Source organism: Amia ocellicauda, chromosome 17 (genome assembly GCF_036373705.1).
Source record: "Amia ocellicauda isolate fAmiCal2 chromosome 17, fAmiCal2.hap1, whole genome shotgun sequence".
Classification (NCBI taxonomy): Eukaryota; Metazoa; Chordata; class Actinopteri; order Amiiformes; family Amiidae; genus Amia; species Amia ocellicauda.
In genome coordinates, this window is record NC_089866.1 from 17,984,119 (window position 1) to 18,000,507 (window position 16,389).

The window sequence follows — 16,389 nt, forward strand, 5'->3', positions numbered from 1 at the left end:
TGTGCACATGTAGCAATAAGGTTTGTGTGTATCAGACGCATATAATCGAGATTATAGTTAAAGCTGCATTTACATTTAAAACGAAAATTGTAATTGGTCTAAATACGTTTCAATTGTCAACACAAAATAAATTGTGTAATCATTTCTGAAGGATTTCCTAAAATACAACAATTGAATTCCTTAGCATATATATTGACTATCCTCATACTTACAAAAGGCTTCAAAACCTTAATAACAAAATAAATATGAATATCAGTGTAAGGGTGCACAGTTCAGTTTATTGAAGCTTAACATTTTTTATTCTGAATATCTAAAAATTGCATACCAGTCCCTTGAGTCACCCGATGCATTTTTTTTATTTTTAATAAAATGTAATTTGTTACCAATCAATCTTAAGCCACTAGAGGTCAGAGTTACCAAACACAGAGGTGGAGTTGATTGTCAGGACAGTGCAGGAGATGTATGTACTGTAAGTATAAAGCAATGGTCCTCTCCTCACTGTCTTGCAGGCACGTTTGTAGGCTAGCTATGAGCTCCGCTGGAAGATTAAATTCATCTTTGCATTTAATTGAGTTTTTTTTTTTTTTTACATTTAAAGATTCCATTGCACACCCTTTTGGCAGTTAAACAGTTCACAGTGACAAAAAAGGCCTAATTTGTGGCAGGAAAGACGATAATCACTGGCAATCGAAATGCTATAAAGTGCAGCCTCACAAAGTGTTGTACCCATAATGCATTGCTATCTTGTGTGTCTTGACCCTGAAAATTGCTTTTATCCAACATCGGGCACCTGAAAGTCGCGTACAGTTTACACTGTTACACTGACAGCAGGTCACTGATGTAGACTGGAAGGCGGTGCTGCAGATATGTAGTGTAGTGCTCATACAAAGATACCGGTGAAGTGTCTGGGATATGATCAGGAGGTCTTATTTCCTGTTAATGAAAGTTTACTAACAACAAAGTGTATCGCATTAAACCCACACTCGCATGTGTTATGTTTTTTTCACAACCAAGCAAGGAATTCCATGCATCTCCTTAAAACATTTTGGATCCTCTCCAGCGTAAATGGCCTGTTGATCCCAGTTCTGATCTGACCAGGAACAACCGAGCATGTGAATTCCCTCAGGGCAGCAGAGACGTGCCCCTGAGTTGACTGCTGTCGATAGATTTTGGTTTGGTTTTTCATGTGGTTTAATATTCCCTGAGAGAACCTAAATTTAGATTGTATTCCAATACACTCTGTTCCTTGCACTCAGAACAGGCTGCGATATTTTTCTCACATTAATTTAAAATGAGAAGTTCGTGGATATTTTTTTGGATATATGCATTTGTTAGAATCCCACCTCCCAGCTGCTCACTGACCCGTCCCCTTTCCCAGCGGAGGAAAGGGCAGAGCTAGAAAAAGATGACTTTTGTCTGCTGTGTGCAAACAGGGTTGTGTAATTGTGTGTTTAAAGGAAATCCTCATTTGCAGAGAGTGGTGGTGTCCATGTTTAAAAAGCGTATGTGCATCCTTGTTTCAATTTCCAAGCCATTTAAGATCTGTAGAAGAAAAAAAGAATCCCCAGATTAGATTAATATCTCCTAATAAGTAAATGGGAAAAATCATTTCCTCTTGCCAGTAACATTTCAATGAAATGAAATGAATATGTCTGTCTACTAATTTGGCTGAAAATGGGTTAATTTACGCAACTTAAAGCTTGGTTTTGGTTGAAGATCAGAAGACCGATTAGCTCTCTGGAACCAGTGTTAGTCAGTTCCTGATTAATTCTTACACTACAGACCTTCAGAAAATGTTCAAAGGTGATCCCTTCGTAGACTTCATCTGGTGTCTGGGGAAAAAGGTTACACATGTTTTATCTATATGTCAAACACAAGGCACACCCTAATGCTTGCATTCTCTTTGATTCTGTCGTAGGTTAAAAAGTGTATTATACGTCACACCCTTTAAACTACTGTAACAAATGGACAGATCGCTTTACCTGCTAACTGCCTAACGATCAAGCTGTGGCAAATTAAAACTGTCAGAAACTGGAACAAAGAGTCATTTCTAACAGGTCACCTCACAGTATATGAAACAAATCAGAAATAAACCTACTACTGTTGTAATTTCTATTCATATACAGCTTTAAAATATGTTTGTTTCTTTTGTTCAAGAGATGCTTATAATTATACCGAAATAACTTCATAGTTTGGCTTTATAATTTATGAGAATATATAAGGATTAAATCAATGTATCTTTTCGAAAACTATCCCCATGTAGAATACAAAGATCTTTATATATTTCTTGACTAAGTTCTCTGACTATAGCCTAGTGTAACAGCAGCTGAGAATGAACTGGTGGGTGAAATGAGAATGACGGCGCACCATGGGTCCCACGCTGATGCTTGCAACTTCCAGCATAGCGGCGTCTGCTATGGCAGAAGCCGTTTCCATTTCTATGTTGCCACTTTTAGACAGGAGCTCTTCGACAACCTACAGAGCACAGCAAGGTAAGAGAGATTAGCACAGGCTAGCAACACTACACTTGACATGATTTACATATATTTGTATTTCAGTTGACTAGGGTTTTTCTTTCTTGATAAAAGTTAGTATGGTTGTACAATGAGTTCATTTTCTTGTACCATCATTAAGCCAGAGTTACTGCTAGACTGTAGACATGTGACGCAACATGAGCTTTAAGTATTTATTTACTTTCCCTCAACTTATTTTCAGATCTTATCTACTGAGCAAGAATTTCTTAATAGTGCCGTTTCCTTCTTGCTTTTGTGCAAAATGCTAATGGGACACTGTAAGTCATTTGCAAACTTTGTTGCCATACATGTCTGTACTCCTCCAGGGTGATGGTGCCATCGTTGTCCGTGTCATGCATGTTGAAGAGGACTGTGGAGGCACAAAAAAGTACAAATCAAATCACTTTATTAACGTGTACAGGTCATTGTTTCCTTCATAGATTTTTTTTTTTCCCCACACATTTTCCTTCAGATATTTCTAGCTGGGGCTTTGGATTCGGTGGCTGATGTAGAATTAAAGCTTTACATTGGCCTGTCACATATTATTGTACAGAAAATATAATTGTAAATGCTGTAATGACTCATCCTGAAGTTGAAATACATGTTTCCAGCTTCGAGTGAAGTAGTCTTCACCTTGGAAACTGTTTTAAAGGTTTCATTTCCAGTTTTACTGACTATGGGAGCAGCAGTGATGATCAGATCGAACACATTGTTAAAGGATTTTGTTAATTTGGCGGTAGGCAGGTTCTTCCCTCACAACCCGATGAAGGAGATTACAGAAATAACAAACACAAAAACAACCACCCACGGAAGTGTGCATACACCGCAACAGTGAAGTGCTACTGTGATTGTGAACATGTCAAACTTGGCTGCTGCTCTCCACCTGCATGATAAGAGAACTCCGAAACCTTGGCGCTGTCTTAGCACAGACCTAGACATGTCTGAGCTGTGATTTTATCAGCCGCCAAAAATGCCCTCTAGTAGTAATGGCAGCTATAAGGAGACAGGACTCGTTTGGGTCTACACTAGCTTGGAGACCTGCCATGATTCGCTGGACTGCTGTATACTCACACCGAAGCTTTTCCTTCCTCAGATCCTCCCGCTCTTCGGCGGTCAAGTTTATCTGCGGGGGTCTGAAGTGGGCCATGGTTGTGAGGAACTGCTCGAAGCCGATCTCATGCACTTTCCCTCTGCCGTCCTTCTCAAAGTTCCTGTTCAGGTAAGGATCAGGGTTAGACTCCTCAGTGCAACCTCCCTCCAATATCCATTATCTGCTGATATTTCCCCCCAAAGGTCTATGAGCAGTTAGGTGAACTCCTCTTAGCACATGGCTAGAGAACCAAAGTTTTGAAAGGCGTAATGACTGGCCAGTACAGCTAGGAACCACACTATAGACATCTACTTCCTGTTCTGCTGCCATATCAGTTGCTCGGGACTTCCTGTGTGACTCAGCGCAAACAGGCTGGGTACAAATTGTTTAATTTGGATCATCGGGATGGATCAGGTGAATTTGTAATTGGTGGTGTTGTAAATCTGCACACGGCCTTCTTCGCTGTGGTTTTGACTGCAGTAAAACCAGTGACACCCTTACTTACAAATAGTCAAAATTGAATAGTAAACGGCCTCAATATGCTATATCATTTAGGCTGTTCCTATGTATATGACTTTGATTAAGCAAATGTGATGTGCAAGATTGATTACCTTTTGTCAAAGAAGGCTTCCACAATTTGGGTTTTAAGTGGGTTGCACTGCAGATCAGGTATAGAGTGAAGGGCTTCTCTTCTGCAAATGAATGAAATTGGAGAGTTTCTATCATCCATGTTCTTAAATATGCCAGAAACATACAACCTAATTATACAGTAGCATGTAGATGTCAAAACTCTGTCTCCTTGGAATAAACAGAACAATCAATCATCACTTAGCAACCAAAACAAATACCACCACAACCCTCGAGGGGCTTAGTTGTGTAAGAATACACCACATGTTTATCACCCTTACCCAAGGCCACCTGCAGTTGTCATACGCAGCTCCTTTTCCACTACTCTCAGAATTGAAACGTTTAGTCCAATTTGTTTTATATTGTGCCAGACATTTCTTAGAAAACACATGGTTACTAAATTTAAACTGTGCTTGATGGTTACTCCCTGGGCAATGCAACACGTGGACTCAAAGGGGAACTAGCGCAGTTCCTAAAAATATGCTTTTATGCATTTTTATATATTGCTAATATTGGATAAGTAACGGTATATGGTATTTTTCCAGTTCAATTGTATCATATAAGCAACTTTTAACAGACTTGATCTGGAAAATATCCATACACCTTACATATACACTACAGCACCACGTAAAGACATATAAAACCATCATTTTAAGAATATTTCCCCTTTAAACCAATCAAAGTGTCTCAAACCCTTGCCCCTTAAGTAAAGAAATAAGCAGTAGTTGTGTTAACAGATGAGGTCTCTTTGGGCTGCAGTGTTGCGTGGCTGACATACGGTGCTTAACAAAAAGTTGACAAGAAACTTATCGTACTGAAGAGTGTCCTCATTCTGGCTTAGTTGTTTAAATCTCTTGTATAAAATCTCAGTTTGCTCAAGGGAAACTGGGGAGAGAAGAAAGAGAAGGCATACAATGAGTCCATAAATAAAAACGTGTTCAATATTGTTATTTGATGCCATTGTAAAGATTGTGGGTTTCTGCAGCAACACAGGACAGATACAATCATGTCAGTAGAAGAAGAAATTAGCAAGATATAAGCAAAATAACATGACTGCACTCTTTCTCTGTGCTTTTGTCTGTAAGTCATTAATTCAATGTATTGGATTCTACTTATTATACACTTATTATCTCAGCTATCCAACTGGCCTTTCTATAATGATGGGAAGCTAATACTTCTCTATTAATGATTTACCTTATAATTGAAAGAGACGCACAGTGGCATGTGTTCTTCAAGTATAATAAGGAAATTTAATTTAAATGTTGGGCGTATTGCTTTTAGGCAGCTGATATCAAGATCAATTCAAATGAGGTACATCCACAGCAGCCTATATACTGTGTTTTATTGAATTAACCTTTAAACACTGCTTTACGTTTAAAATCCATAGAAGCTTATCAGCTGCGCCTAAAGCAATTATTTGTGTATCAGATAATTTCACATGCTGCATTAAAAACATCTGACCTACGCTAGACTCTCTCGCAATCATACAAGCCTAATTGGGCCAGACATAATCACACAAGACAGCCAAATTAAGAGTCAGACTCTGCTAATGGAATTATCTCTTGCAGAAGCAGTTCAATGCAAACGCAATGGGACATCAAGGAAATTAGCTATTTGCTTACTTCCCACGGAGTTAGGACGATCTTTAAGAGGCTGTTTCCGAATTACATATACAGACAATAATATTCTTAAAATCTAAATCTAAATAATGGCAGCTATACATAAAGAATAAGAACACAGAAAACTATTTTTCAGTACAGGATTTGTTCAATTATAGCTCCAGACACTAACACAAAAAGGTGGGTGGAGTGTGAAAGCTGTGCATGGATTTAATAATATTACCATTGTGTTGATTTAAATGACAAACAGAACTGTTGTGAAATGAATGCAAATGTCTAAAATAACATCACATAATGCCATCTTAGACTTTCACATTCATAAAGACTAGATTCTATGATTAATAATAAAAGCAATACTACTATATATATTGCATTAACATGTCAGATCAAATACATTTGAACATTCACCGGAAAGGTGTTTTGTTTATTCATAATTCCATATTTAAATCTAGACTGACCTCTAGAAGTTTCCAGTCAAGCACAAGAGATGTTCTTGATTATAATATGTAATAACAGTGGCTGTGTGTACAGAAGTTGACGTGAGATCCTGGATTTGGGGTCACGAAAAGCCCAGCAGTCGTACAAATGGTTTTTAGTGGGCTTTCATTTCCCCGTTAATAACCGTTTATTTACACTAGTGCCCAGCTGCATTACCTTCCCCTTTATTACCATCCAAAGCAGACTGCTGAGTTCCCATTTGTCAGACACGGGTTTAGTAAACTGTACTTACATAACAGTGTTTCTCAAGTGTTTAAAAAAATAAACTCCCACACGAACCCAACGCTTGTTTTTCTGTTATTTGGGCACTGCACTGTCAATGTTTTCCCTTTGTTACTTCATCCCCTTCCCCCCACCCTCCAAATAACCACACTTTCCAGAAACATTGTCTACTCAAATAATACACTGTATGGGAGCCATTGTGTACCTATTACAGATAAAGGAAATCAGACTTAAACAATCTATTTCAACCTGAAACATCTCTTGTTTACACCTATTGTAGAGGCAAGTATTCATTCTATAACAATCAGAGGGGATATATGTCTCAAGTAACAGAATATCCTAAATTGCTCCTTGACATGCCCATTATCTCATTAGGTTCTGGCACCCAGTTGAGGGAAGAAGCCAAGAAAAATTAGCTGGGATGTCGAGGTAGGCACAATCTGCCATTCCATTAAGAAATTTGATTTATTGGACTAGAGAGGAGGTCGTAGGAGGACGTATGTGCTCTGAATTTCGACCAGCAGGACGGATATAAACAGGACTGCTGCCCAAGCTGTTTATTCCCATTCGCTGGTCTTGGTGAAGAAAAATAACAACTTGTTGTACAGGAAGTTACTACTCAAATTGGTTGTTCTTATTGATTACATTTTACCTGTCACATTTCCTAGACTACAGCTGATTGAAAATCATCCTGTTATTGTCAACACATAGGCAAGAATGGTTGCTCCTACCTTATGGATAATTAATGTCTCTCTATTATGTTTGCGATGCTAGTAAACAAACTGAAAATTAGTCACCCAGCCACGAGAGAGGAGATATAATTAGTAGGTGTATCCACAGCAGACTCTGGATATAAGCTTGTCTCCCTGTAATTGTGAGCAGCATTGCTTCAGATTGGTTTATGATGCTGTAATTCATTTTCCATTCCTTTATCACAGACAAACAACTGAGTGATGATACCACAAATGGCAAAACAGAGGCAATGGGAGGCATCAATAATACTTTATGAGTCCCCTCAGACTGTCCTTGAGCTTGACATGACAGATCTTACAGCAACACATGATCCCTTCTTCTAACCTTCTGGAGAGGGTATTCTCTCTCTGTGTCTATTTTAAAAATATGTAAATGCCATACTTTAGCATGCACACCTTCCAGAGTTATGTGACCAGACCAACCAGACCAGCAGGCCAACACACATTTCAAGCATTGTCCCTAAGGCATCAATTCTCTCACTATAGGAAGACAATCTACAACATGCCCGACCCCTATTCATAAACCAGAGCATTGTTTTGTGTCTGTGTTGCTCACCAGTGTTTAACTTCAGTTCCCTTCAAGACGCAGTTTTGGCAAGCTTTGATAAACACACTTTGCACAATGTTTCACTTCCCTTCATTTCCTTATGTGTATAACCAAAAAAAAAAAAAAAAACATTTTTATTTTAAGTGAAATAAAAAGGAAGACGTTCATCGCTATCACAGTCATACATACGTGATTGTGTCAGTGTTTTACATGCACTAATATTTCTAATATTATATTTACCCAGTCAGTGCTTGATGTTGCATGATCATTGAAAACACAAGGTCTTAGATATTCAAAGAACTACATTAGAGCAAGAGCTAACAAACAAACAATACCTTAAGTAGCAAGCAAGTGCCATATTGAAATGATGTCCAATATAGGCGCATTTCTCAAAGTTCAATCATGTTTAGAAACCATTCCATTTGAACTTTCCATACAGTGATGCTTTACAATATATTTGCCCCCAACTCGTTTGATTTCTAAACGCTCTTTTTATATTGCATGGGAATAACTGAGCTAGATCAAACATAATATTGAAAAGAAAAGAAAAGATCTCCGTAAACATGCATATCCACAATAACAGTAGCCCATGCAGCGGTCTCTGATACTCACAGCCCGTATCCTCGGCGAGTTGTCCAAAGTCATGCTCCTGGGCTGCAGAATGTAAAGCGCCCATTGGCACTGCTGTGCGTTTCGTGTTCAGCGTGTGCTCTTCGCTCATTCACATGGAAGTTCCCGATGGGAGTGGAGGCTGCTCAGATGATCACACAAGAGCACTTGAGCACTGTAGTCTCCCTCTCCCAGCTCTACTTTCATTTGTTGCAAGGAAAGCTCAGGGCATGATGTAGCTAGTATTATTGTACTTCGCAGAATGATGCTCACACATCTCCCCAGGGTCCTAATGTTGTCTGGGAGCTGCACTGCTGAAACCGAGGTGGCAGATAACCAGCTGACACACGTTGTGTAATATAATATTATAAGGGGAGGCGGGGTGGGGCAATATAGTGCGCCAATTTATATATCATGAATCAAATGTGATTAATGTGACGGTAGTTTAAATGCTATGGCACTGGAATGCTGGTCTTTCATAAATAAAGGCGATATAGTGCGATTTGTGAATGAAATAGTAAAGGTTACTAAAGAAAACAAATCATCCACTTTTTATTATTCGACAGCGGTAATCCATATAACCTAAATGTTATAAGATTTAGTATCATTTATTTAATGTGTATTTAAATGGCAAATAATAGCAATCGATGCTAATAAAATATACATAGGTCTACTGAACTAAGTTTATAAACAGTCAGACCTTGCTTCAGACGCACTTTTATATGTGCAGTGGTCATTTGAGCGGTTTAACAGGTAAATGTACAATATGCATTGCCGCGTGTGTGTGGTATAACATACAAATACAATTGCAATTGTAGTGCTTTTACAAAAGATATACCTTCCACTCCAGAATATACGGATTACATCTTATTGACACCAGCAAAAGCTGCTTAAAATATAATTGATCACTTTGTTTTTGCTTGTTATATTTGCTCAAGCAGGGTTGCATTAAAGTGAAACCCACACACCCACCTGTCTGCACACAAGAGGCGAAAAACCTGACGGGTAACATCATTCAAGACTCTCTGGTTTCGGTGAGTGACAGAACGACTTCAGTGCCACGTCATGAGTGATGACATCAGGAATGCATGACGCCTCTCTGTGATGACGTTTCATCGCTCCAGGGGCCAAGGGGGTTCAAATCTTATAAAGCCTCAATATAAATACATATTTTAATATCATTCTCCTTGTTCGTTATGTCTTGGCGTTCAGAACAAAATGTAAGGCTATATTAGTTTAATTACTATTGATATGCTTTAACATATTGAAATTGATTGGTTTGCCATCTTTGTGTTTATTTTGGGCTGGTTTGGGGCTAGACTTGGATTGATCTTGGGCTACTACTGCATTATGATGTCTTTCAACCCTGAATTAGCTTCCAGAGTTATGGAAAGATCAAATGGTTTATCTTATCTTAAAACCACTTTACTTTTACAAACTTTCTTGTCATTTATAGATTGAACAAACAATGTAAATTGCCATTGTGAGTAAGTTGTATAAAGTGTTTTAAGATTATTTCCTTCAAATTAGGCAACCCAGTTCAAAAGTGCATGGAAAGCCAATGACCTACTGTTATTCCTCAGCATTAATATAAGCACAATGTGATACTTAAGTCAATACACCAGCAGCCTTCTGTTTTCCAAATGGATTTTGCTCAGTATTGATTTTCTGTAATCTTACCCATAGGCCATAACGCCTACTGTATCTGCTGTTCCCAGTTAATATGTTTAAGATTATTTAGCACTACAGTCTGAATACTAAAGGTACAGGCCTAGGGTTGGAAACTCTCTGTACCCTCAAAGTAGATATTCGTAAAATTGAAATAAACTAAATTAAACCACCAAGTTCGACTAGCAGACGAGTGCTATATTTATATTTAAGTCAAACTGAGAACCCTAATTTACGGAACTTATGAAACTTGTGGTCCGTTTTTTGTTTCTTCTTTTATTTGACTTGTATTTACATGTTAAAGAAAGTTTGATTTTATTATCTGCTTAAGTAGTCTTGGGACCACAAGTGTCTCAAATGACTCACATAGAATCTTCCTATTTACTAATGTAATAATCACAATCATCATCATGTTTTTTATATATGCATCGGATGGAGGTTGCCTAACTGACCTTAGCAGGACGCTGTATATTTTTTTATAAATAAAGACCTTTTATTCCCAGTTACTATTTCCCAGGATTCATTTTTTGCAAGATTAAGTTTTACGTGTCAAAATCCTTAAATGAAAAGTGGAATATCTATCCATGGAGGAGTCTTTAAAGATTCTTATTGACCAATTGAGTTAATTGAGTTAGAGCTGTTCCCTTGTTTTGCTGCCATCTAGTGATGTATTTCATAAAAAGCATGACGATGTTCTATTGCCTGTTCGTTCAAGTGTTCTCATTACTTAATACCTCTCAAACAAAAAACATTGTGTTTATGAATTAATACAACCAATATTTACAGTTATAGCAGGTTATAGTATGCATTATAAATGCTACACACATTCTGTGGAGATTGAGAATTGATCAAATATCTCGATAGAATCAGAACAATAATATTTTGAGTATTCCGTTTTGTAAAAGATCATTCTTTTTAAGTGATTGGCAACTCATGTTTTATTAAATAACTTATTTAAGCCAGGGACTTTATCTGAAAAAAAAACATCCATTCTTAGACCTGTGTGCCATAGAACAAATTAACTGATATGCTTTTACACATTATCACCTTTGGCAGCATGTGCACAAACAACACAAGCCTCATTATTTCATTATTAACTACAGGTTTTACTGGTAAATATGCAGGAAAAAAAAACTCACCAAAATTAGGATAATTAGAAGTGCAAGTACAGTACAATATCTTGCACAAGTAACTTTCTTAACTTCATTCCAGATAAGGTAGGAAGGATTGGGGTTCTCTGGCTAAAAGGGAAGTTATTCTTGGCTCTGACTGGTGTTGGCAAGTGACGTCTAGCCTGGAGAGAACATCTTAGTTAGAAGAGGCGGTGCTCGGCTCCAGCGCTAAACTGTCAGTGCGTTCTGTGGCTCCAAGGGCCCCTCATGTCCTGAGTTGGTGTTCAGTTTGATATACAGTTCTTGTACAGTCCGGAGCGTCTCCTCCAGGTCGTCTGGGTATCGGATCTGTAACTCCTCGTTAGCGGTGTAGTGGGTGTCCGAGAACTCTGCGAAGTACCGACCCACTTCGGGATGCGCGATCTCCAGGGGCGCAGGGTGAGGTTCCAGGTTTTCTAGATCAAGGCGAGAAGAGAAAAAAAAGTGGGACTTTTAAAACACAATCTCTGGACAGAGACGTGTACGTTCCGTATTTTTCCTTTTCAGCTTTAATTGGCAACAATAAGAAGGATGTGAGACTAGACCCATGCTAAGGGAAAGAGTCTCTGCAAAATATAGAACATCTTTTCCATGTTTAAAAACAGTCAGGAAGGTTAGCCGTCTAGAATACATACACGGCACTATGACAACACAATAAATCTCGCACCTTGGGCTGCGTATCGGCATGTGCCGTCCTGCACCAGCACATTGTAGAAGGGCTGATTCGGGCCCTTTGGCAGTTGATGGACCCTCATGGTTGTAATCCACTCTAGGCTCATCGTACACTTGGGATCCCAGCCATAAATCACACAGTTGTAGCCAGATCTGCACAGAAAAAAACAAGAACAGACTCAAGACCATGAAATGCAAACACTGTACTGCTGAAGAATGAGGACCTCAACAGTAGGCTACCCTCAGTACCAGACAGGCAGCAGAACGCACCGTTTGTGTTTCATGATGAGCCCCATTGAGTACTGGACCTCGTGGTGCTCGGGGTCACTGCGTTTCTTGACCTCCGGCTCGGCGGGGTGTCTCTTGTGCTGGATGTGCTCCAGGGTGTGCTGAACCAGGTAGCCCACTGCCCCGTGCTGAGAGGGGTCCAGGGCCTGGATGTGTTGGAGGATGTCCAGAACCTACCAAAGAGAAGGAGAGAGAGAGGAGGCCTTCAGCTTCTTCATAGACTGATTCCTTCCATCAGCATCCATCTTTCTTGTTTTGTTTTCCTCCATCAGCTATAAACAGTCTTACCTTCTCAGGCCAGATGCCCAGATGGAAGTACAGCCTGGCTTGCAGCAGTAAGTACTGAACATTGTCAGGGTTAATGGTGAGGTAGAGGTCAAGGGAGTCTCTCAGAAGCTGGTAGGACTTCTCATTGCCTTCTCTGTCAAAGCACAAAACCCAGAGAGCAGGTCAGCTTGGAGGACGAGGAGGAGGAGGAGGAGAAGAAGATGTATAATGTGAAGGAGCTCATTGTAACTGTGAACCTGAAACCTCACCCTCGCTTTCCAATGTTGAGAAGGTTCCCCACCATCCTTAGCAGCACCTCGGTGGTGCTGACGGCACAGTAATAGTCTGACGTTACCTGGTGACCAATCAGGTACTCGCACTCCTTGGCGGTCAGCTGCTTGCCTTTTCCAAAAGCGTCGATGTAAACGTAATCGTAGATATCGGTGCTTCTGAGAGGATAGAAAGAGGTTTGAGTGCGTTTTTTAGATTAGTACAAAGTCACACACTTTTTCACGTCTTTGTATGTGTGATAAATTATGAGACTGTGTTAACACAACACCAGCTTTACTGTCAATGCCAACATTAGACAGTTTTTTGGAAGATCAGCCGGTATTATTTTTGTCTCCCTCCGTCACTCACCCTTTATGTTGTTGACACCAGCGGAGCAGAAAGTGATTGGGGAAGTTCACCGGCTCCATCTTCACCCCTACCTTCCTGGCCAGGGTCAAGTACAGAACAGAGAGGCTGATGGGAATGCCAGTCCGACGGATGAGCACCTGGCAGGGACGCAGATTTACTCATGTCAGGGAGGTAAAACGATCTCATTCGGAAACACGACACGTGCATTGACATCCTGAACGCTTCAATTTCCTTTTTCTTGAACGCGTGTTTTGTAATGGAATGCAATGCAATGGCTGGACACTGGGATGCCGTGTGTACAGAGAATGAGTTCTAGACGTTACCTGGTGGATGTACGAGTTGAGAGGGTTGTAGTAGTCGCACTCGTTGCCTTTGTACTGAAGCTGTTCGAACAGCACAGAGTTCAGAGCACAAACCACCTGCCTCTGCAAGTCAAAATCCTCAACCAGGCAGTTGTCATCTAAAGGCAGGAAGTGAAAGAGGCTCAGAGACTGAAAAGCAATGTCTTCCTAAGTTCTAACCAGGTAAGCCACACACTGCAAAAAGGAAAATGGCGCACACACATGCCATGGCTTTTGCAATTTGTATTCTCCCTCTCTCTATCCCCCAAGACTTCCAAGACATGCTTACCTTCAGTTGCTCTCAAGCAGGGATGGGAGGGATTTTTCACCTGCACTGTTTTTTTAATCTTGTCTGTGATTTCACCCAGCTGAGTGGAGATGCTTTGCAGTGAAATATCTGAGAGCGGGTTACAGTATTGGTCTACCAGTACAGCCCCTGAGAGAAGACAGAGAACCAGTCAGCAATGCAGAGCGGTATTCCAGCCAGGGCATATACTCAGGACTAAACTGGTGGGGAACAAGAAAAGAAAAAGGATTTTGCACATTTACGTTCAAATCTCCTCTTTACAGCAAGGATTCAATCATGCCACACAGGAGAAAATGACAGTATCGCAACATTTCATTCAAACATTTGCAGCATTTAAATGAAGATTGAGCCAGAGTAGGGACACACTTTTACAGGTCATAATCGCTTAATATCTGGATAACCCACACTCACCCTCCAAGGCGGACTGTTGCTCTGGAGGTCTCTTGAGGAAACTCTTTAAGCTCTTCAGGATATTTTGCTGTCGGAGAAAGTAAAGAATTTTCTTTGCATAGTACTTCAACGTCAGGCTCTTCCTGGAGGCCAGAGAAAACAAAGGAGAGAGAGATAGAGAGAGAAAGCCGAGTTTCAGGAAAAGGTGTGAAAGGTGCAAAATCTGTTTTTGGCTGCTCGCACTCGCATGTATCCTGAAACGCAGTGGCACTAATGTGCTCTCGCTCTCGGAGGCGGTAGCAGTTCTTGTCAAAATGAAAAAGACTATGTATGCTTGACTTCACGTATATACAATAAGTCAATTTAAATAAAACTAAGTTGTCAGTTAATCGGCATAATTTCTCCTGTTAAAGGGAGGGATCTTTGGCAGCCATTCGAGGTCAAACCGCATGTTCAGGAGTAGAAGAATATGTTTTAAAGGAATAGTGCTGCGGGGTACCACTCACCTCCGGTCGGAGCTTAATATCAAGATCAGTTCGTCTTCACAGAAATGCTCTGGGGCCCCCAGGGACTCGATCTCTGCGAAGCTGTCCCCCAGAACCTGACCAATGCAAGGCTGTTACAAGTCACTGAGTTAGTGCTATATGGCAAGCCACACACTTACCATATTAATAACTGAAGGAAATGACAACCCTCACAGATGTTCACACACACAATGTATTGCGGACACAGTAAGACTTTCTAATTGCATTAGCAGGAGAAGGGATAAACGGGACATAATTAAGATGTTATGTGAATTTTGATTCAATGAGAAGTACACGTTCACTTCAGATTGATGAAGGTGTATTGGTTTTTCAGCAGGTTTTGATTTAATCTTATAGAACTGCAGACAAAACTTACTACTTCTGCAAAAAATCTCTTGGAAAACGACTCCACGGTTCTTCTGATCTGTAAACCAACGACGTGTCTCGTCCTGTACTCCTTCAGCCAGTCGTAGCTCTCCGATTGACGGTAGTTCTTCTGCAGCCTGGGCCATCTAAGAATTATTCAATTAAAGTTAATTAAAGAAAGGATCTTACACTAATTGGAGAGGGGGACGTTGACTGAGGGTGGACAGGTCCTGGGTAGTGCCTGGATAATGTCTGTGCGAGCAAAACATTGAAATGGATGTTGATTAAATGTCTTCCACATGCAATACTGTTTAAACTCAGCCTACATATTGCAGATCATGACCATTTCAATTAAATAAACCACTGTGCTAGTTACTGCTTGTAATGATGAAGTAGCCTGGGCTTTAAGTGGCATGTCCTTAATCTGCTTTCCAGCAAATGCTTTGCAAGTTCCTGTAAATAGATCAGCATACAATAGCTACCCAGTAGATAGCTAGTCTGCAAATTCTTCTTCACATTATTATTATTATCCCAAAATTGAAATACGGATAGGGGGACGTGCCAAATTTCAAGGCTCTACTGAAACCCTTAAAAAAAAAAAACAGCATCGCCTAAAGGTTTAATGAAAATAAATAATAAATTACGTCATGCAACGCATTTTCAGCACTCAAGGTCAAGGCACATTTACAACCAAGGCTGAATACAAAAATCTGAATAATACACCCATTTCCATTAACGCAGTCCGATTGCACTGTTCTGCTGAAAATCACCAGTCGATTTCTCGATGCATCAGCAGAAATGCCAACATGACACCTCGACAGCCACCCCGATTTACCTGCATCACCCTGCCTGTGCAAATGTGACTCAATAAACCTGGCAGGACACGCCGCCAGAGCCGTGCATCCCCGCCAACACGACCCGCTCGGCTTGCATTCACCTGAGTTTATACTGATGCCCCCAGACCTTGCCTCCCCCATGACAGACGTCATGCAGCCGCTTGCAGGTGCAGGACACGCTCGCCACGTCCCGGTGGTCCAGGACGGGGAAACACAAGATGTACTCCAGCAACTCCGCCGGCAGGTCCGTCAGCTTTTTCCCGTCGCTCTTTGCAAGCTCTCCATTTAATCCGCAGCCCCCTTCTCCTGCACCCGAAGCGGCCATCTTTACTGTTTACTCCGATGACCTCATGCAGCGGCGGCCCAGTCGGCTGCTGCAGCGGGGGGCCGAGCAGTCCTAGTGCCAGGGAGCATCTCAAAAGTGCTCGCTTTTTTTTTTGTTTCGGGTACAAACCAATTAAAG

The 16,389-nt window shown here is 40.5% G+C and overlaps 2 protein-coding genes across 3 annotated transcripts; both read right to left on the minus strand.

Moving 5' to 3' along the window:
• Window positions 1-258: 258 nt before the first annotated feature.
• Window positions 259-8,770, minus strand: tesca (tescalcin a). The gene is made up of 8 exons (XM_066689724.1): window positions 8,481-8,770; window positions 5,046-5,115; window positions 4,215-4,295; window positions 3,585-3,724; window positions 2,822-2,883; window positions 2,368-2,475; window positions 1,785-1,832; window positions 259-1,542 (listed from the first exon to the last, which is right to left on the minus strand). The coding sequence occupies exons 1-8, from the start codon at window positions 8,587-8,589 to the stop codon at window positions 1,465-1,467; spliced, it is 696 nt and encodes a 231-aa protein (XP_066545821.1). The 5' UTR covers window positions 8,590-8,770; the 3' UTR covers window positions 259-1,464.
• A 1,728-nt stretch (window positions 8,771-10,498) lies between these two features.
• Window positions 10,499-16,281, minus strand: fbxo21 (F-box protein 21). Of its 2 annotated transcripts, none has more exons than XM_066690117.1 (12): window positions 16,028-16,281; window positions 15,101-15,236; window positions 14,707-14,801; window positions 14,222-14,343; window positions 13,793-13,939; window positions 13,486-13,622; window positions 13,163-13,299; window positions 12,793-12,972; window positions 12,545-12,677; window positions 12,239-12,429; window positions 11,964-12,121; window positions 10,499-11,712 (listed from the first exon to the last, which is right to left on the minus strand). In XM_066690117.1, the coding sequence occupies exons 1-12, from the start codon at window positions 16,249-16,251 to the stop codon at window positions 11,486-11,488; spliced, it is 1,887 nt and encodes a 628-aa protein (XP_066546214.1). In that variant the 5' UTR covers window positions 16,252-16,281; the 3' UTR covers window positions 10,499-11,485. The 2 variants fall into 2 exon arrangements, with proteins under 2 accessions (XP_066546214.1, XP_066546213.1); XM_066690116.1 differs by having other exon boundaries at window positions 14,707-14,816.
• Window positions 16,282-16,389: the final 108 nt, after the last annotated feature.

Coding starts and splice junctions, on each gene's coding strand:
- tesca (XM_066689724.1), bottom strand. CDS start 8,589: ATGAGCGAAGAGCACACGCTGAACACGAAACGCACAGCAGTGCCAATG. Junction 2,884..3,584: donor GAGGAAGGAAAAGCTTCGGT/GTGAGTATACAG, acceptor GTGCCTCCACAG/TCCTCTTCAACATGCATGAC. Junction 1,543..1,784: donor CCTTTGAACATTTTCTGAAG/GTCTGTAGTGTA, acceptor TTTCTTCTACAG/ATCTTAAATGGCTTGGAAAT.
- fbxo21 (XM_066690116.1), bottom strand. CDS start 16,251: ATGGCCGCTTCGGGTGCAGGAGAAGGGGGCTGCGGATTAAATGGAGAG. Junction 13,300..13,485: donor TCAACTCGTACATCCACCAG/GTAACGTCTAGA, acceptor CGTCCCTGCCAG/GTGCTCATCCGTCGGACTGG. Junction 12,973..13,162: donor TGGTGTCAACAACATAAAGG/GTGAGTGACGGA, acceptor CTATCCTCTCAG/AAGCACCGATATCTACGATT.